Source organism: Excalfactoria chinensis, chromosome 14, assembly GCF_039878825.1.
Source record: "Excalfactoria chinensis isolate bCotChi1 chromosome 14, bCotChi1.hap2, whole genome shotgun sequence".
NCBI classification, from domain to species: domain Eukaryota; kingdom Metazoa; phylum Chordata; class Aves; order Galliformes; family Phasianidae; genus Excalfactoria; species Excalfactoria chinensis.
In genome coordinates, this window is record NC_092838.1 from 9,237,639 (window position 1) to 9,257,236 (window position 19,598).

Consider the following 19,598-nt stretch of genomic DNA (forward strand, 5'->3'; position numbering starts at 1 on the left):
GCTGGGCACACACGGGTTTGTGTCTTTCAGATACCAGCACCTCGGTAACGGTGCTGCTCAGAGGGAAGGGCCTTTGGTTGGCATACAGGGGAGGTCAAGGCTTAAAGGAAGGATCAAGACTTGCTCTGGAAGTGGCAGAGCTGCAGTTCACGTGGTGCTGTGTGCTCTTAGACCCTGCTCTTAGACCACAACATCAGAACAACGTGGTTCTTTAAAGCAATGGCTTGGGAGGTGGATAGGCTGTGAGCCTGAGATGTTGGTTCTGTCCACGCGCTGTTGCTGCAAAGTGTTTTTGGGCATTAAATGCACCTGTTTTAAAGCCATCTCACCTTCCCTAGGAAAACCCACAGGGAAATCTGCTGCCGTTGTAGGTGGATAAAATAAAGCCATGCAAGTTCCTTTCTTTTTGTACTTCGTGTTGGCAGGTGAACTGATGGCAGTGGAGCACCTCGCAGGGCTGTGGCTGGACGATCATCGTGCCCAAATGGCTCATCCTCATGAGTGAGGCTGACTGGGAGCCTGGCGTCCTGAACTGGGGAAGCAGTGTTGATGTGAGCTGCTCTGGCAGCTCTGGCCGTATTCTTTTGCAAGGTGCACACTGTGTCACTGGTTTCCTCGCACACAGCAAACAATCTTCTGGCATTTCTTGCCAGCCTTGTTTCAGCTGGGATGAGGCTCGTTGGTGTGATAAGCACTGCTAAGCTCTCCCTGCTTCTGCTGGGCAGCTGTTACAAGGAGCAGATTGAACCCTTGGAAATGTTTCACTGAAAGCTTAGCAGTGGGTCAGGTGGAGTTTATTTTGTGGTGGTGTCGTTGTTTTCTTAAGGGCTGAGTTTTAGCTTTCCTGTTTCTGGCTTGTCACAAGCCGTGCATTATTTAAGCAGCTTCTCTTTGTTTTAGCATCTTGAGACGAGCCAGAACCTCACCTTGCTTGCAGGCGACCAGAAGCCTCATTGCTGCCTGCAGGCGGAAGGCAGGAATTGATGCTATTCTGTCAACATAGGTGAGCAGCAGTGGTGCTGCTGTGTGGGGGGAGAGGCTAAAACACAGAGACTTAATGCTGCTGACATCTCTTTCAAGTTGCTCTTTCCCCCCCCCTCCATTTGGTCGGGGTTTCAATTCCAACCTTCCCTGCAGTGCTTCCTGCATGTCCTCCTGCCTTGAGCCAGAAAAGAGCACTTTGTGTCTGCTCCCATCTCGGATATATGTGGGAGTTCAAGATTTCAAATGCTCTAAGTAGGAAAAAATAGACTACGATGTGGTGGGTGGGAGAGGTCCCCCCCCCTTGACTGTCGCTTTAGATCCCAGCACCATCTGAAGATGCTTTTTACAGCACAAACAGGAGGTGGAAGGAGCCTGCTCGGGTTCTGCTCCAATTCTTGCAAGCCGGAAACTTCAGCCTGTGCTGGGAGTTGGAATAGATGCACCGTGCTGCTGCTTGCTATTTTTAGGTTAGGCTAAAAATATGAAACGTGGTGGTTGCGGGGATTTTGAGTGGGATTGGGGACTCATGTGTAAGCAATCAGCCTGCACCTGTGACCCGCTTTCACATCCCAGCAGCAGAACTGTCTGCTTGGGGTGGTTGGGAGCAGTGCCTTTGGAGAGGGCGCATCTGTGTGTGCACGCAGCTTGCCTGGGAGCTGTGCATGCCTTCCGCTGTCAGATCTTCCTTTTAGAATGGTTCTTGTATCCTGCCCTTGCGTTGCAAGGCTGATAGTTGTGCTGGGGCTCTATTATAGGTAGCCTTATCCAGGCATAAAAGTCACAGAGATGGTGTGAAATAGCTTCTTTCATGTGCCTTGCTTGCCTTGGTTGTGTTGTTTATGTAGGGCAGCCCCCTGGGGGGGCTTTGGTCTTGTTAGTTCACTTTCTTTGCAGCCCGGTGCCACACAAGTGGAAAAACTTGTGATTGTGCCACTGGACAGAACTGGCTGTTTCAATGGTGCTGTTCTATGGGTCTTTGGGTGATGTGCAGGGAGCACACACAGCCTGTGATCCTGAGCTTCTTTACAGAGCATTTCCTGCCCCTCTTCTTTGATGCTGAAGGAACAAGCTGATTGCCAGATGAAACCAGAGCTGCTGATGGAGAACAATGTCTGAGTGCCAAATGGGAAGGGTGGTGGTTAGCTCAGCACCTCCCAGCCTTTTGCTCCCTCCCAACTCACTAGGATGGGGGAGAGAATCAAGGGGAAAAAAGGGTGAATGTATGGGTTGAGATAAAGGCGGTTTAGTGGAACAAAAAGGAAGGAAAATGAATGATGGGATGTATGGAACAAATGGCACATAGTGCCAGTGTAAGCACTGCGCAGCAGGAGCCAAAACACAGGTGTTGTCAGCTCTGTGCTCTGCCTCAACCCACAACACAGCACTGATGTCACTGCTGGGAAGGAAGATAACTGTCCCAGCTGGAGCCAGGACAGCGCGGAGCAGTCACAGCGTTGGTTGACCCACACATACTAACTCTGATGCACTGCATGTCCCTGCGTGGGGGGAGTATCTGAGCCACTGAGCTCTGCAGAGAGCAGATCTGAGCAGACACCTGCCTGGCCTCTGTCTGCACTCTTAAGTGCAGTGGGGCTGATTGTGGCTTTTCCCTCCTCCGCCAGCCTCAGAACAGTCCCTTGCTGTGTGATGGCTCGAGCCGTGGCTTTTCCTTGCTCAACGCGTTGCTCCCAGTGCGGTGGGGCTGAGGTGAGCACTGCAGGGCGTGCTGTGCAGGACCAGCCTGCAGCATTGATGGGCATGGATGCACCTGGCTGTCTGCAGGGGCTTGGGTGCTATTCCTGGTGCTGCCTCTCGCCTGCTTGCTGACCTTGGCCACATTGCTCCTTCCAGTGCTTCTGTTTCTCTATCTTGTAAGTGGTGAGAACAACATTGATCTTGTTTTTCTAAAGCACTTGGAGGGCTGAGGATGGGAAAGTGGCGAGGCGATAGCTGTTCACAAGTGCCAGGCAAATGGAACTGGGATCGTGTGGATGTGACCTTTTTAAAAGGACAGTGCTTTCAGCAGGCATGTTCACTGATAGCATGCAGGAGTAGAGCAGCACTTCTGCACCTCTCTGACCACCAAAGTGCCTCTCAGAGCAAGGCTTGCTTCTCCTTGCACATAAGGCAGAGGCACCTTGTGGAAATAACCCCCAAGTCTGTTCTGCAGGGTACGTGTGTTCCTGATTTGTCACAATGGGGATGAATAGTTCCTGGGGGCAATGCGTATGTTGAAGTTCATAGCGTGCATCTGAGCAGGTTTTGTCATGCTGTGCCAGCTGCAAATCCTGCTCCCTGCAGGGGAAGTTACTCAGAATGACTGAGGAGGGATTTACGCTGCTTTTGTGTACCAGCAAAAGGATTTGAGAGCAGACCCACCATTTTCTTCCAACGTTTGCGGCCGTACATATTTAATAATACAGATTCCTCGATGCTCTGACAATGAGATGAATACTTCTCAATACTAAGACCTCCTTTTGTGTGCCGGTGACCAGATGTTGCTCCAACATCAGTCCGTGTTTAGCTGTTGTGTGACAAGCTGGAGCTGTGGGCTGTCAGAGCACGAAATGGAAGCTGTTCAGGTCGCAGTGATCCCATCCCATCCTGGAGCCCTGTGTGGTGCCGAGCTGTGAATGGGTGGCTGGCAGAGCTCAGTCCCATAAGCTCTGTCCTGGGAAGGAGCCGCGTCCCTGATGTGTCTCTCTGGTTTGTGTACAGGTGTTGTCCTGGAATCTCCAGCAAGTTCTAATAGAGGAGGGGATGTGTCACAAAGCAGGCAGGGCTGTTCAGAACAGCGGGTGATGGCAACGCAGTGCTTTCTGTAAGTGCTGCCTGTCCCTGGGCCTGGTCACACACTGCCCTTGGGGTGCAGCTTCTGTCCAAGGGTCAGTGCCTGGATGGCGTGAGATGAGCATCCCTGATTGCTCTGCAGCCCCAGTTCAGCCTTCACGCGGGGCACTGAGCGTTTGGGGTGGTTGTCTCCATCCAGCAGCACCTCGCTTTGCATTCAGCTTCTCAGCAGCCAGGCTTTCAGATCTGCTGGGGCTCCGATGCCCACATTTCTTGGGCTCGGTCTGTCCCCTGCACTGGGTGCTGGCTGTGGAGGCTGCAGAGCCTGGGGCACGCAGCTCTGCTTTGAAGCTTTCACTCCTTTTACCAGCAGGTGGTGGCAGAAACTTCACTCTGACTTTTTTGACTTCTGGGAAACAGAAAACAGCCTTTGAGGGTCTGAGTGCTGGCTGGGCAGAGCTGTGTTGCCCTCCTGCAGCTGCACAGCTCTGAGCATCTCCATGCTCGCCCCTTCTGTGGGCCTGGTTGTGCTCTGCAGCTGTGCTGTGCTGACAGTCAGAATTGAAACTGAAACACACTTTGCACGCTTTACCCTCCTCTGTTTTTGTCTTCTAGTTCCTCGTGCTAGCCTGAGTGCCATGCCTGGGCCTTGATGCTTCTAGGAACAGCTATTGAAAATGGCAGAGAGAGCTGGAAATGAAGAAGCAGTTCATCTAAGCAGCTTCCATAGCCACAGAGGGAAAGGTGAGCATTGATGTATGCGTACTTCCCAAAGTCACAGCTGTACAGCCCTGCCTACAAGCAGCAGGAATAATAGATATTAAACGTGCAGGAGTGTTGTTAATAGAATCTCCTAGTGGCCTGTCTCGTCGTGTCACACCCTGCTGTTTAATTTTCTATAGATAGCTGCAAAGCCTCTTGATCTATGCTGGCATGCAGAATGCTCGGCTCTTCCCTCTCTGGTGTTGCACTGCCTTAAGGCGGAGTTCTGACTCCTTGGCTGTGCAGAGGAGCTCCAGCAGATCTGAGGGGCTCGTGGTGTTCCATCCTTTAACAACCTGATAGGAAAGGGGTGAGCTTTCAGATCTCGGTGGGGCTGTGTGCACTGGCACCTCTTCCTTTGTGTGCTGTTCTGAATGGTTCTTTCTCTGTATGTCTGCAAGGTGGGGTGGTTGTGTATTGATTTGCTGTGGAGTTACAAAAGTGTAAGCCAAAGCATTGTGTCAAGTCATAGGGAAAGCATGGGTGTGCACTGCTCAGGCAGTGCAGAAATCCTTTGCTTTTGGTTGGTTCTTCCTTCCCTGCTTCCAGCAGCTTTGCTCGGTAGTGTCTTTATTACACTTGTGACAAACCTTGAGGACTGTCATCTAATAGCAGGATATCATCTGCACTCTGTCAGGGGCCCTATCTCAGGCTCTCGTACGGTGCTCCCACAAAGTCACTCTTTCAGGAGATGCCACATTGCACACGGAACCTTATCTGTCCTCTAGAATGTACTGCACATTAATAAAAGAAAATGTGTATTGCCCTGAGATGCTGGAAGTTCAGGGTATCTCTAAAAATTACTCTGTACGTGAACTGCTGGGAACACCTTTTGCAGCAGCTTAACTCGTGCTAACGCTTAGGGTGGAAGAGTCTCTGCATAGAAGCAGTCTGGGCATGTGCTGTTGTGATCTCTTGACCTGTAGTTTGTGCAAGGCTTTGCTCTGAGGATCATAGCAGTGGCTGTGACCTCAAAGTGCTTCTCCCTTGTCGCTGCAGTACAAACGTGAGGGTTGCTTTTGCAGATGTTTCGGTAGTTTGCAAGCAGCTAACATGGCTTATCTTGATACAGACCGAATAAACCGCAGGGATGAAGGTCTTATCACAATATCAGATTCCTCGGATGAAGAATTACCTTTGCAGGAAACGCCAGCAGAGCAGCAGCACGAGGATGATGATGATGATGATGATGATGATGATGATGAAGATGTGATCATCTTGGCAGAGGTGATTTTTCATGTTTATATGTGCTGCTGCTTTATTCGTAGCCTTTATAACCAACTCACGTGCTGAAACCCAGTGCGTTCCTCTGGGAGTCCTGCCTAGTTGAAGTGGCTTCTTAGGATGTCTGAAGTGAGCATTGACATGAGAGCATTTTGCTGGGTCTGAGTTTTCAATCATGTTTTGGGCACAGGAAAGAGAACTGGATTGTTAACAGTGTAGTATTAGAAGTTCTACTGAACTTTTTGGAGACTGCAGCCTCCTCAGTCCAGAAAGGTGGGCAGAGAAGTTCACCTGTTCCTTAGAATGCAGGTGTTCAAGACCTGCACCTTGCTTAACCTTGTGTCCTTCAGCTGTACAGTTCAGAGCACATCCCACTTTTCTGTTAAAGTAACCAGAGGTGTTGAGGAAGTGGGCTGCAAAGACACCTTTCTGTTTCTTACTTGGAAATAGTGGCAAAGAATCTTCAAACAGATCTTCAAACTCTGCTTGTACTCAGCAGTCTCAGCTTGCCAGAGGCAGGAGCAAGGCCAGAAATAAAGATTTTGAGCTTTAGTTCTTGCTGCCTGTGCAAACGATTTGCTGAGGTGCAAATACAGCATCAGTTAGCTTCTACTTCTCAGACCATTTGGGAACGAAGTGGGGATTGGGGTGAGCTCTGGGGATTATTCCAGTGCTGAAAGTCCCGTGTATCTCCCAGTTCTGCTGAATGTTCTCTTGTAACCAGGTAACTAGAGCACTCTTAGCACCCAGGGACAGACTGTAGAGTTGTGTGCAACAAAGATGTCCGGCTGGTAGTTTTATGCTTTATTACGCTCATTGCTAAACTGGCTTTTCATCTGTTTCCCATCAGAAATCTGGTGAGATGCAAAAGATCATTCGGAACAAGGATTCTGGAGAGTGGAAAAGAACTTCTACTTATTCTCCTCTGTCTTCTTTTCAGACCTCCAAACCTCAGCAGCTCGTGCGCCCCAACGTCATCAGACCTGCTGCTCAGTGGCAGGGTGCAAACGCTGTGGGAGAAGGAGGATCTAAAAACACTGTAGGGCCTTTGGGGAGTGTGTCTGTGCAGGATGAGGTCTCGGCTCTGCTGTGCCAGAAAGACCACACAGTGCAGAGCAGTGCTGGACCAAGCAAGGAGGAGAATGTAGACTTTGCCTTGTGGCAGCCTGGACCACCTGAGCCAAATGGCCCCAGGTCTGAACTTACGAGTGACCCTGAGCCTGGTCCAAGTTTGTTTCCAGCAATAAAAATGAGTCCACAGCTTGTTAACAGGGAGATCGTTAGTCTGGGGAACGCAGACTTTGCTCCACATCAAGGGGAAAAGGTGGAAGCCCAGGGCTGGCAAGGGGAGGACTTGAAGCCAGAGCTCTCACAGAACATTGATGGAACAGCTGCTGCTGCAACCACAGAGCAGGAGACCCAGGACAGCAGCCCACCGGCTCCCCCCTGCCTCCAGCCGCTGGGTGCAGAGCCGCACGCTGTGCTGAGTGGCTGTGCTCCACAGCAGGGGCAGCCCGAGGCAGGCTCAGCATCTATGAGGGCGTATGGAGAGGAGGCTCCAGGGCCAGCCTTCCCCAGACCGGAGCCACAGCAGGATGGCATTCCAGGTCCCGCTTCACCACAGCCAGCACATCCACCGGAGGAGACGAGGGGACAGCAGGCGACAGACAACGAGCGGCCCGGCCCAGCCTTCCCAGCACAGGGCTCACATGAACTCGGTTCTAGCAGTGTGCCAGAACAAGGGGCTGCTGGACAGGAGGACCAGGACTTCACAGCCCTGCTCATCAGAGAGACAGTAAGTGTCCCCATTTTTTACATTCATGTTGTTTTCAGATGTTCTTTTCAAGGCATGCAGTGTTGCACATGCTCAAAGCACAACTCCTGCTTACTTCAGCTGCAAATCTTCCTCCCTTTGAGTGAAGCTCGGGGATGCACAACGTGAGCGTGCAGTGAGCAGTCTTGGCAAACTTTGGTTTAAAGAAGATTAACCCCATTGCTGTGGCAGCAGTGATGAATGGATGCAAATCCCAATGCTGTTCACTTTGGGATGGCTGGCTGGCCAGGAAAATGTAGCAGAACTGTATGGAGTGTGTTGGGGTGCAGTGAAGTGACACAGGTCTGTTCTTCATACCTGTGGAGTGTTTGTTAGCTTGGGTAGCACAGTGAGCATTACAAAAGCAGCAGGAAACGGTGCTTGGTGATGTTTCACACCTGGTGGTTTCCTCTCCCCTATGCATACAGCCATCCCACTGCCTGCTGGCTTATCTTTTACAAATCTCTTTCATCTTACTGTATGTTAATTCCATCTGATTCAATTTGGGAAACCAAGATGGGGGAAAATACTGTTATTCTCCAAGTAGCACACTGTCAACACTCACTTTTCAGTGTAAGACCTTGCTGACTGCTGAGCTGCTCTAATTGATGGATGAGTACATACTGTTACGTTGTTCAGGTTGCTAGACAACCCTGCCCAGTTCAGTCTTGCAAAGCCAAGAAGTGCCCTCTGGTGCAACCAATTGCAATACCCGTATGGAAACCCAGTGAGAGAGCACTAAAGGGCTCTTGGCTGTATGGCTAATGCCAGTAAAGGTTTGTTGTCTGCTCTGCTCTCGTCAAGAGTTTGTGTATTGTTTCTTTTCCCTCTTGCTTTGGAATACATTCCAGCACACAGCCTCAAAGTCCTTTATCTTCCATTTGGGGTTTGTATTAACTTTGCTCGTGTTGTAGTCTGTTCCTCTGTGCCTCTCCTCTTCACATCTACCCTGACTCACTCATCAGGCCAGGCACTCACTGCCACTCACACCACTACCCGTGCTCTCATAAAAAAAGAGCTATTAGTTTTCCTGTGCAGCCAGGAGAGCCGGCAGCTTGCAGTATCCAAGCTGTATGGATATAAACAGTCTCTTGGATCCCATTTTAACCCCCGTTTTGGGAGCATGCTAGAAAACTACCCTGACATTTGTTTCTGTCTTCGGTGCTGTTGCAAGATTGTACTATGCAGCTCCTCTAATACCTGTATAACCCTTAGCTTTTCCTACTGTAGGAAGCGAGATTTCCAGATGTGAGGAAGGAATACATTGAAGAGCTAATCAGCATCAAGGACTGCTATGACTTAAATGTGTAAGTATGGATCAAAGAGCCAGGGAATACCATAAAACAGGTTGGCTGCAGTTGCAATTCCATTTCCTTCCTGCTAATAATGCTGTTAAGTGTATCCAGCCTGGGAGGTGCCAAAAAGCATGGATTTCTTTTTTAAAGGTGTAATAGAGCTTGTCTTAAAGCTTGTGTGACTCTGACATCACGCTGCAGCTCCTCTCTGCTTTTTAAGGTAATTTACACATTCTGTTAACTAGCTGTTGGAAGATTTAAAGCTATTCCATATCATCTCCTGTTACCAGGCTTGGTAGAGGTGAGTGTCAGGAATAGGGGTTGGCTTCTGTAGGACAGAGCTCAGAGGTGAGCTGGTGAATTTTGAATCATAGAAATCAGTTTCCTCCTTTGTTTCCTGCCTCTTCGTGCCTTTTTCCAGATAAAAACTGACGCTGGTCTGGACTTCTTCATTTGGTGCCATGCTGTTGGTTTTTGTCCCCTTGAATAGATAGCAGTGGTACCGTCTGAGTTCCTCTCAAACCACCTTTTGCAGATAAGAACTTTTTGAGGACCGGTAGGATCTATTCTAGGTGTCTGCTGGTCGAATTGAGCAGAAATGGGAGCCAGTGAGGGAAGGAAAAGCTATGGGAAATCACCCCCAGGTCTGCTGCTGAGCTGACTGTACCAGCAACTCCAGGCGCCTTGTTAAGAAGCATATTTGGCATCTCTGGGAGTCATGCTAGAATCAAAAGACTAAAACGAGTCCTTTACCTTGTTGATAAGTTGCATCATCTCCCCACCCCGCTGAGTAAAGCTTGTGCAGATGAAGAGTGAGAGATGGTGTGTGTTGGCACCAGGGGGGAGGGCGGTGTGGGGTAATGACTGCTGATGGTGGGTGGCCCCTCTCTTCTTCTCTTTGTAACTGTCCCTGAAACATGTTCAGTGTCGTTATTACATGACACAAAAATGAAGACTAGGTGTTGGTTTCCGTAGGATTCACTCTATCTTGTATGGATCTGATGCCTTTGCAGTTAGCTGTATTCAAGTATGTGAGGCTTACTGGATATAAATGAGTGGCAAGGAACTAAGCCCAGTAAATGCGATCATCCTTGGGTTTCTTATCCCTTTGCCTGTGTTGTGAAATTGTGCCTTGGGAGAAATGCTGCTTGGTTAGGAATTCATCAGGTTGCAGCCCTTCTCCTCTTCTGGGCGTGCTTTCCCTGCAGCAGTGACGAGCAGCTCTCAGGTGCCCATGCTGTGCACTTGTACCCAGCAGTGGGTGGCTGTGTTGGGAATGCAGGAGGCACACAGCACTCATCCCTGGGGCAGTGGGGCCATTGAAGTTAGGTGTGTGGCTGCAGGACCCTCTCAGGGATTGTACGCAAAACCCGTTATTGTATCCTGCAGGGATTTAGTGAAGCCTGGTGGAATTAAATCCCGGCTTCTGTAAGTCTTAATGCGTTCCTTCCCTTTTTGCTCCCGGAATCTCTTCTCTGCTATTGTGTGCTGCAGAACCAGGGAGATGAAAAGGTGCTTACAGGCTGCCCCGCAGGCTGCCCACAGTGTCTGCTCAGTGGCGCGTGGCGGACTTGCAGGATGATAAAGATTTCTTCCCCATATTTTTATTCCTTTAACCAAACTGTCTTTTGAGTTGTCACCGTGTCTTTTGTATCGGAACAAATGGGTCGTGGCACTGGGCAGCCTTGCTGGCAGGGGCTCTTTGATCTCCACGGCGTGTCAAGCTGAATCAGGCTCGAGGTATATAATAACTGGGGGTGGCTGGGTTTGGCCAGGGATGAGGCTTTTAGCTGGCTCTGTGTCCCGGGGTGCAGATATTACAGAGCAGTGCCACAAGTGTGTGTGTGTGTGCTGGGACCCACTTAACTCATTGTTGGATGCTGAGGGTTAACGGCTTTGCAAATCCCAAGCACCAAAAGGCAGAATGCAGGAGAGCTCAAATGCACTGTGCTGCAGCTGAGGCCCTCGTGTTTGAGCTCCTTGAGGTTTGTTTCTCTGGATTAGAACAGTTATCCTTGACAAAAGCAGGGAGATGGAAGCTATTAAACTCTCGGTGCCGGGATGTTTTGTTGTTTTCTGATAGGATGGTCTTAAAATTTCCAGCTGATGTGAAAGATGTGATGTGAGAGCTGCTCCCAGCTGGGTATCATCCATTCAGCTTTTGTGTGCTGAAGCCTTCAGCTTGGCCAGAAGCTCAGTATGTCAATACCTGATTAAACAGAAAGCAATGCCTCTGCTTTGAGTGTGAGTGCAGGCCTGAAGTAATGGTGCCTTGATAGTGGGTTAATGCTGCACGCTGGATCAGGTCTCTTAATAAGGGACTGATTTCTGACATCAGGAATGTAAATTAGCAGCAATTATGTCTTTGCTGCAACCATGCACCTTCTTATTCAGTTTTATGAATGTTACTTGCTCTTTCTAGCTCTTTTCAGAACGATGTTGTTCTGCAGCAGGGGAAACTGAGGACCTGAGTTCCTTGGCCCAGCCAACAGGGGTTGGGGGCTGATAACAAGCAGGGGAGGCTCAGAGCCCCTTGGCAGGGCTGTGTGCAGTGGGTGTGGATCTCAACAGTGGGCTATTCCGAAACCACTTGCTGGAGGGTTTCCGGAGCTGAAATGCTCAGTTCAGCTAAATTCTCCTGTCGGAGTTAGAACTGTCTGCAGCAGGACCTCAGGCATGTAATGCTTCGTCTGGGATGTCATTTGCCAACTATTTTTAGTGATGGTTTTCTGAGCGCCGCTCCCACTAAAGCAGTTTGCAGTGCAACTTGGACAATGCCGTTGTGATTTCAGGCTCCGTGACAATGAGAGCTGTGTTTGCAGTATGGATCTGATGCAAACAATTTTAAGCATGTTTCTGCCTCTGCCCTTATGGGAAAGTAGTTAAAGACCGGAGGCTTCAATTAAAATTTGATGCAGTAATCTTCTGACCAGGAAGACTTCAGCCTATTGCAGTTGTTATAGGGATTTGTGTGCTTGTTTTCCCATAGATCTGTGTGGCACGTTGGATGTCAGCTGCTTCAGTTAATGCTGCTGTGCTGCGATTGTTCCTTGTTTAGCCCTCGCAGTGTTAGTTCCCTCATAGCAGAACATGAGGGCTCCTCGACTTGCAGCGGTGCAGGATGGATCACGTAGCTTGAGGTGTTGCTCGCAGATGTGGCTGTGGGTGGGAAAAGAGCCTGATCGTTCCCCCTGCGTGGAGCTTTATGTTGATGGGTAGCTGACCTGCATGAGCTTCGTGTAGGCGCACGGAGTTGTTGAAAGACATCTATTTGCTTTCCCTTCTGCACTCATGCAACTGATAATTCTTTGCTTAATTCTCAGTCATTTATTTTCAGTCTGTTCCAGGCTGAGACCTCTCTTGGTTCTCACAGGGCAGGCTGTGGCTTGCCTGCCCAGCCTCTTCGTTAGAGGATGCTAACGATTGCAGCAGTGAGGAATGAGCCTGAGCTCCCCAAACCTGAACTAACTGTCGTTTTCTTTCCAGGCTTTGTAACTTCCTTCTGGAAAATCCAGATTACCCAAAGAAGGAAGGCAGAATGGTTTTAAATCCCAGCAGCAGCCTGCTTGCCAGCCAAGATGAGACAAAGGCAAGTGAGAATACCCTCACCTACAGCACGCCTCCAGCCTGTCCAACATGAAGTGATCTTGGGGTGTGTGGTTCTGTGTGTACTTGCAGAGCGTCCTGGTTGAGCCATGCTTTGATAGGAGGCCTCTGGGTGCAATTCAGATGGCGTGTAATGGTAGTAGTCGCTTGCAAGATGACTTCAGGACTCTCCTGTTTTGCTGTTGCACAGCTGCCTCTTGTCTGCTTTGTGCCATCAGCAGGTCCCTCAGGCTTGCCTGCCTGTCAGCCACCCGCTGGCTGAAGGACTCGATGTGACATCCATTGTAGGAATTCTTGGTCGTTCTGTCACATGAAGTACTTTGGCCTGAGGACTGTTTTGTGTGACCTTGGCGTGTTGCTTTTCAGCCCCTGAAGTGCAAGTCCCCCTGCTTGATGCACACAGTAGCTTTAAGCTACTGGTCTTGTGTCCTGCCTGGAGCACAGCGTACGCCTTCACACCCATGCTGTCCTCCCAGCTGCTGCTTAAGCGTGTGCTCAGATCAGGGTGCCAGAGTTGTGGGGGTGCCCTGCAGAAGGCTCCTATTCTGCAAGAGCAGTTTGAGATGTGTGTGTACGTATAGCAAGTCTTTTTATATCCTCCCTCATCTTCTGCGTTTCCTTCTCAGGTGCCCAAAGTCGACTACTTTGACTTCTCCAAGCTTGCCCCGCTCGATCAGCGGTGCTTTATTCAGGCAGCTGACCTTCTCATGGCAGACTTCAAGATGCTGAGCAGCCAAGACATTAAGTGGGCACTACATGAACTCAAGGGACACTATGCAATCACACGAAAGGTTCTCCTGTTCAACTCTTGTTTTCTTTCCCAGGGTTACTTGTGCTGTCTGTGGGGAGCAGTGTGATGTCTTTTAGCCTTACCGTGCCACTTGCTTCTCTGGGTGTGTGGTGACGTGGGGCTTCTCTGTGGGTTTTTTGTTTTAATCATCCTCCTTTCCTTTCAAGAAGTCTGCTTAGTAGACTCTTGCAAAGCTCATCAGCCAGATAGAATGCTGCAGGAAGCTTTTACTTTTCTGGACCAGAGTAATTGATGAAATGATAGTTAGTTTATGATAAATGGTGCATTAAACTCAGAGGTACTCCTGTACTTTGCGGAAATGGGGTGGAATGGCCAATAAAACCAAGACGTTTAGCCAAGTCTTAAAACATTTAACTCAACTGCTGTTAGTAGTTTGTAAGTGACAGCATGTAATTGAGGAGAAGGCCAAGTCTCCCTGCCCTGTTTCTTACAATTATGACTTATGAAATGAATCATTAAATTCTTTGTGGAAGTTTTCACAGTAATGGAACTGCAAAGAAATTTGTTCTGGAGAATCACCAGGCTAAATGTGAATATAGATTCAAGCTTGTGATTGGATTGGATGTGCTCTGTTATGCTTCTCTTGCTTGAGCTTCTCTCTGTACTTGACTAAAGCAAAAACCACTGTTCCTCTTTGTTTGATTGAGCACTGAGTACTTGAATTGAACAAAACCAGGTTCTGACTGTAGACCATCAGAAAAGGAATTCAATTTGAAGAAAAAAAGATCAGCTGTGCATTGGTGAGGATGGCAGCCGTATAGTGTTAATAGCTGAGGCAGTGCAAGGTACCATTCAGCTCTGCCCGGTGGCTCCATTGCTGTAGTGGAACGATTGCTTTATGAGTACATAAAGCAGCAAGGTGGACAAAAGGAAGAGGTCTGCGTGCCTCTGTGTGGTGCCTGGCTCTCCTGTTTGTACAGAGTTGTGTGCTTCTGCTTTCTCCCAGAGAACAGAAGAGACTTAAATCTGCACGTTGGGCTTTTTTTTTGTTTTGTTTTCAGGCCTTTTCAGATGCCATCAAAAAATGGCAGGAGCTGTCTCCAGAAACCAGTGGGAAACGAAAAAGGAGAAAAGAAATGAATCAGTATTCCTATATAGATTTCAAATTTGAGCAAGGTAAATAACAAGCGGTGTTTATTGTACTCTCTGCATGATTACTGTAAGCAGAACAGGCTTACTCTAAGAAGGGCTGTCCTTGAAAGGGGATATGTTCCCAAAACAGCAACGTTTCTGTCCTTGTCTGCTGTCTGTTTTGGAGATACTTTTCGTTAGTACATCTGCTTGGTGCTGTGGTGCATGAGGTTTTGAAGTTGTGTAGGGGAGGAAGGATTTGAGCTTTGTTCTTGCCGCTCCGTCCTGCCTCATGGTGTCTGTAACTCTGCTTTAGGTGATGTGAAGATTGAGAAGCGGATGTTCTTCCTGGAGAATAAGAGGCGGCACTGGAGGTCCTATGACAAGCTCTCACTTCTCCCACCAGTGCTACTGGAGCAGGAATTCTATGAGCAGAAAGTTAAAGAGATGGCAGAGGTGAGTGGGAAGAGCCGCTTTGGTTTGATAGTGCAAACGACTGCAGAGCTCACGTGGAAATCTGCCTCTTACTGAAACTCAGACACTGAATGGAACTTGGAGTCACTCACCATGTTAACCTCTCTGCTGCCAGGCCCAGGGCAGTCTGCTCATTCACTGCCTTGCAGAGCTTGGCACTCCAGGCTCCAGAACATCTCCTCCCTTGCTGAGGTCTGTGTCTTTCAAAGCAGAACCCTACAACACCCGCTGCTGTCTTATCTTCCATAGGGAATTCACCCCTCTGCACATATATTCCTTTCTGAAGTAGCTTCTTAAAGATCAGCTTCTCCTAATCAAATGATTAGAGCCTCCTTTTGGAAGCAATGATAATGTTCCTCGGGGCTTTCACTGGAGAGGCCCATTGGGTTGAGCTTTGCCCATAGGAACATGAAGGGGCAGCCCCTCGTAATGTAGAATTTGGTTCTTTGTTCTTGCTGCCTTTGCCTTCCCCCCCATCTGTTTTAGTGGAATCATAAATATCTTAATGGACTGGAGGGATGGGCTGAGTGATGTTGTGAGCAGACAGTGTGCCTTTTGTGGTGGGCTGTAAATCTTGAGGTAACATAAGAGTGTAGAGGCTGAAAAACTGCTTTATCTGTTCTGTAAATAAAGGTGCACGTCTCTTTTACAGCATGCAGACTTCCTCCTTGCTCTGCAGATGAATGAGGAGCAGTATCAGAAGGTCAGTATGTATAACGTGATCCTTGGGTTCAGCTCATGCATAGGTGCTGTTTTGCACTTACCACTTCAGAATTTGCTGGCTTCTGGAAGGGAGCTTTCCTGACCAGCTGCATTTGCACTGCGCTGCTTTTGCTGAGCTGGCAAAACCTGCATAGAGTGTGTTGGCTGGCTTTTGGACAGAGTAGACGAGCTGAGTAGACAGCATAGACAGTATTGATGCACATAATGATCTGCAGTCATTCAGTCAGTACTTGTATCTTTACTGGGCGGAACAAACACTGCAATAGAATAGCACCAGGCTTGCTCTTGCTACTGCCGTTATGGCTGTTTGAGACTTTGAAGCACATTTGCTGTTGTTCTTGGAGCCCTGCCAGTGGAAAGGCCTTTCTCCTTTGCAGAAAGGGCTCTTTAAAAACCTGAAAATCAGGCTTCTCCTTTTCAATGGAGAAAAGCTGAAGGTAGGTTCAGCTGCCGCGGATTGCCTTTTCTTTCTCAATTCCTGCCTCTCTTCAAACTTCAGGGAAGATATTGGACATTTGAAAAAGCAGGCACACATTCAGAACTGTGGTGAGGAGGCCAAGGCAGGGTTTCTGCAGACAGCTGGGTAGCTGTTCTTTTAGAGGGCAACAGATTTGAAGCTCGCTTTTCCCCGTGCGGATGGTGTGTGCTCTGTTGCTTCTCTGCGATCACAGCTTCCCCAACTCAAGATGCTTTTGTGCCTGTGAGCTAAGAATTACTCAAACACCATGTGTTCTCTGGCTTTTTGGAATCTGCCAAACCGGACGTGTAGGTATTAAGTTACTTAAAACCGAGTTTCTGGTTTTGCTTAGTGGATTCTGAGCGCTGAGCAGGATATCTGATGGAATGGTGTGTAACTGTGGCTCCTTTTTATAATTAATGCTGTCATTGTTTATGGCTTGCAGTTGTACCCCGCATCACGGGGTGTTTGTTTGCAGCAGTGTGTCGGTATGTTGCTATAGCTATTGATTTCTATTTATTTCTTGCTGTTGCTAATATTTCTGTTGTGTTGCAGGACGGTCAGATGATAGAGTGCCGCTGTTGTTATGGGGAGTTTGCTTTTGAAGAGCTAACCCAGTGTGCAGATGGTCACTTGTTCTGCAAGGAGTGCCTAATTAAATATGCTCAGGAGGCAGTCTTTGGCTCTGGGAAGGTAAGAATTTCCCAACTGGACGAGGGGAAAATGGATAAATTGCTGCTGGGTGATCACGTTGCTGTTTGCATAGTTGTGTAGCTTAAACCAGATGCAGCCACGCTTCCTGGGAAGTGTTTGATCAGAACTGTCTTGAAATGCCAATCCAATGAGTCAGTCGCACCATTAACAACTTTCCAATGGGATTTGGGTTGTAAGATTTTAGTTTGTTGACCTCCATCTCATGTGCTTTGTGCTGAACAAACTGAAATGGATCGTTAGGAGAACTTTCTACGGCATTCATAGTAACAATAGCTTGAACTCATCTGGTTCTGATTCACTACTTAATACACCAGAGGTGTCTCCACAGTGCGGTGTTATCTTTGACTTGGCCAGTCCCTTCCTAGGTAAAACTATTTGTCCTTCATCACTTCCTTGGGATCCCAACTTAATTTGGGGATATAATAATCAGACCGTAGGGTACTTTGGTACTCTGGGATCTCTGTTACATGTGAACCTAGCTGCATTTTCTATGACCATATTGCAAGAATGTAATGTGTTGGTCACAAACAGAGCGTTAGATCCCAATGGAGGCAGTGCAGAAATAACAGGCTGCCTTGAGGTCGGGGTGGATTTGGTGGACTGTGATCCAAACTATCAGCAGGCATCCTTGTGTCCAGTACATGTTTTGAGTTCTGATCTGCCAGCCGTGTTCATACCATGGTACACTCCATGGTACACTTGCTTTCTGGCAGTCACTTGTTGATTAAAGCTCTATCATCTCTAAGCACGGCTCAGCTCTGGTTTACATGGGATATTCCAAGCACTAACTGGTCTGTCATTGGCATCGTACTGAGACTGAGCTCTCTTCCACCCGCAGTCAGAGCTCAGCTGCATGGAAGGCAGTTGCACATGTTCGTTCCCCACCAGTGAACTGGAGAAGGTGCTTCCAGAAACCATCCTGTGTAAATACTACGAGCGGAAAGCCGAGGAGGAGGTGGCTGCTGCCTGTGCAGATGAACTGGTCAGGTCAGTGCCCAGTGCAAGGTGCAAACTGCTCTAACCATTGTAAAAAGAAACAAATGGCTCCCCAAGCCCCTAAATATGTGCCAGCTATGGGATAGAGCCGCATTGCTGTCTCAGTCTTCTGCCTGCCAGGGCTATTTTTACTCAGGTTGGTCTGCCTTTGACTGGGAGCAGATTAAAACTCAATAGAGCAGTCTCCCTTAAGACTCGCTTGCAAACTCTTTGCTGATCCTCTATATTATACAATCTGGAGTAGTGCTGAGTATATGACATTTTGATTGCAAACAGGGAAGTGATCGAAGAAATATGAGGAAAAGGGCAGCAGTCAGCATATCCTTGCAGCAGGCATTTGCTTGGCAGCACTGTTAAGCACCACGGAGCTTTTTGACTAAATCCACTGTTGGCACTGTGCATTAATAGCCTCTTATTTTGGGCTGCAGGTGTCCCTTCTGTAACTTCCCAGCTTTACTGGACAGCGATGTGAAGAGGTTCAGCTGCCCTAATCCCCGCTGCAGAAAGGTAATTGGGTGACATTTGCCCTTGGGGGTCTCTTCTGGAGGGCTAGGAGCAGAGCTGAGCACGGCTCGCACTTACAGCCCCAGCTGAGTTAAGGATCTCACATGGCTGCATGGAGCAGTGGTCGAGGTATTTGTTGGATCCTGCTGATGTTCTTTGTGCCTGGACAGATGTATTCGGGGCACTGTTGATATAGACAACAGAATCCCTTTTATGTGGCAGGCTTGAAAAGTGTTGGCTACAAAAGCTTCTACAAAGCCTTAGGATGCTGTCTTGCACATACAGAAATGTTTTAAGTGAGCAGGGAGCCAGGTGTTTCAAAGGCAAATTGTAATCCTTTGTCTAATGCACCTTCTGGTGAGTGGGCTGAAACAATCCTATACACTATTCTTAACATCTTACCTTTTTCTTTTATGCTATCACTTGAATACGTGTTTGATCGGAAGGGACAGAAACTTGTCTGAGTCCATTCAAAGGGCAGAAAATCACTGTGCTCTTCCCGCAGCTTGCTAGTAGCCATAAAAGAAGAATCATGGGGTCCAAAGTGGGGGTAGAGAGAGGGGAAAACTGGCTGCTGTGCTTCTACGCCGTCTGTTCTGGGGAAGAATAGACGTGGAAAAACTGCTTCTCAGTTTCCTCAACGTAAGCAGAGCCCTGCTGGTGCACATCTGTGGTGGTCAATGCACTATTGGTGTTTGTCACAAAGCTACGAGGCAACGTGTGTGCTGTTAACCACTACACTTAATTCTCATGCAGCGCTCAGAAAGCTGCATGCTCGTGCAGCAAAGAGTTTATGGGTGCTCTGGGCTTTGATGCATGTAGCTGCTGCAGCGTTGGGCTCCCATAAGCAGTGTGGCCATTTGCCTGTTCTGGGAAAGCAAGAGAAAGTCTAATTATGTTGTCTGTTGAGGCTGAAGTTGCCAGCGGTGATCTTTGCTTTCCTGGTAGGGGAGCTGAGGGGCGAGGGAAGGATGCTCTTTAGTGTTACACAGATCCCTAATCAGAGACCTGAGATCCAGGCTCGTTTTGGTAGCGCCTCCCTCCTCCTTGTGGGAAGAGAGGCAGGCAGGAGCTGTGCAGGGCACTAGGTGGCACTGTCGATTCGCGTTCAAATCGGCGTGTTGGGGTTTTTTTGTTTGTTTTAAATCTGTTCTTGCAAAACCCAGGCTGGTTTAAAAATGTGTGTGTGTCAGCAGCACGGAGTGGAATCCAGGCTCGAGAAATGCAAATGTTCCAAGTGGGCAAAAAAAAAATAGTTGAAGGTTTTATGTATTTTTTCCCCCCTAAAATGCGTCGTGTGGCGCAGTAACTGGGATAAGAGGTCAGCACTGAAATGTTCCTTTCCTTCTGGTTTGCTGTTTCATTTCCTTCCTA

At 48.5% G+C, this 19,598-nt stretch overlaps 1 protein-coding gene across 4 annotated transcripts in view; it reads left to right on the plus strand.

Moving 5' to 3' along the window:
- RNF216 (ring finger protein 216) overlaps positions 1 to 19,598 on the plus strand; it is a 61,662-nt gene that overhangs the window by 3,487 nt on the left and 38,577 nt on the right. For all 4 annotated transcript variants that reach the window (XM_072349031.1, XM_072349029.1, XM_072349032.1 and 1 more), the window contains exons 3-14: positions 4,390 to 4,518; positions 5,609 to 5,763; positions 6,701 to 7,555; positions 8,804 to 8,880; positions 12,355 to 12,457; positions 13,101 to 13,265; positions 14,287 to 14,401; positions 14,673 to 14,812; positions 15,483 to 15,533; positions 16,566 to 16,703; positions 17,563 to 17,711; positions 18,149 to 18,227. In XM_072349031.1, the coding sequence (XP_072205132.1) occupies positions 4,452 to 4,518; positions 5,609 to 5,763; positions 6,701 to 7,555; positions 8,804 to 8,880; positions 12,355 to 12,457; positions 13,101 to 13,265; positions 14,287 to 14,401; positions 14,673 to 14,812; positions 15,483 to 15,533; positions 16,566 to 16,703; positions 17,563 to 17,711; positions 18,149 to 18,227 (2,094 nt within the window). In that variant the 5' untranslated portion in view covers positions 4,390 to 4,451. The remainder of the gene's footprint in view (positions 1 to 4,389; positions 4,519 to 5,608; positions 5,764 to 6,700; positions 7,556 to 8,803; positions 8,881 to 12,354; positions 12,458 to 13,100; positions 13,266 to 14,286; positions 14,402 to 14,672; positions 14,813 to 15,482; positions 15,534 to 16,565; positions 16,704 to 17,562; positions 17,712 to 18,148; positions 18,228 to 19,598) is intronic.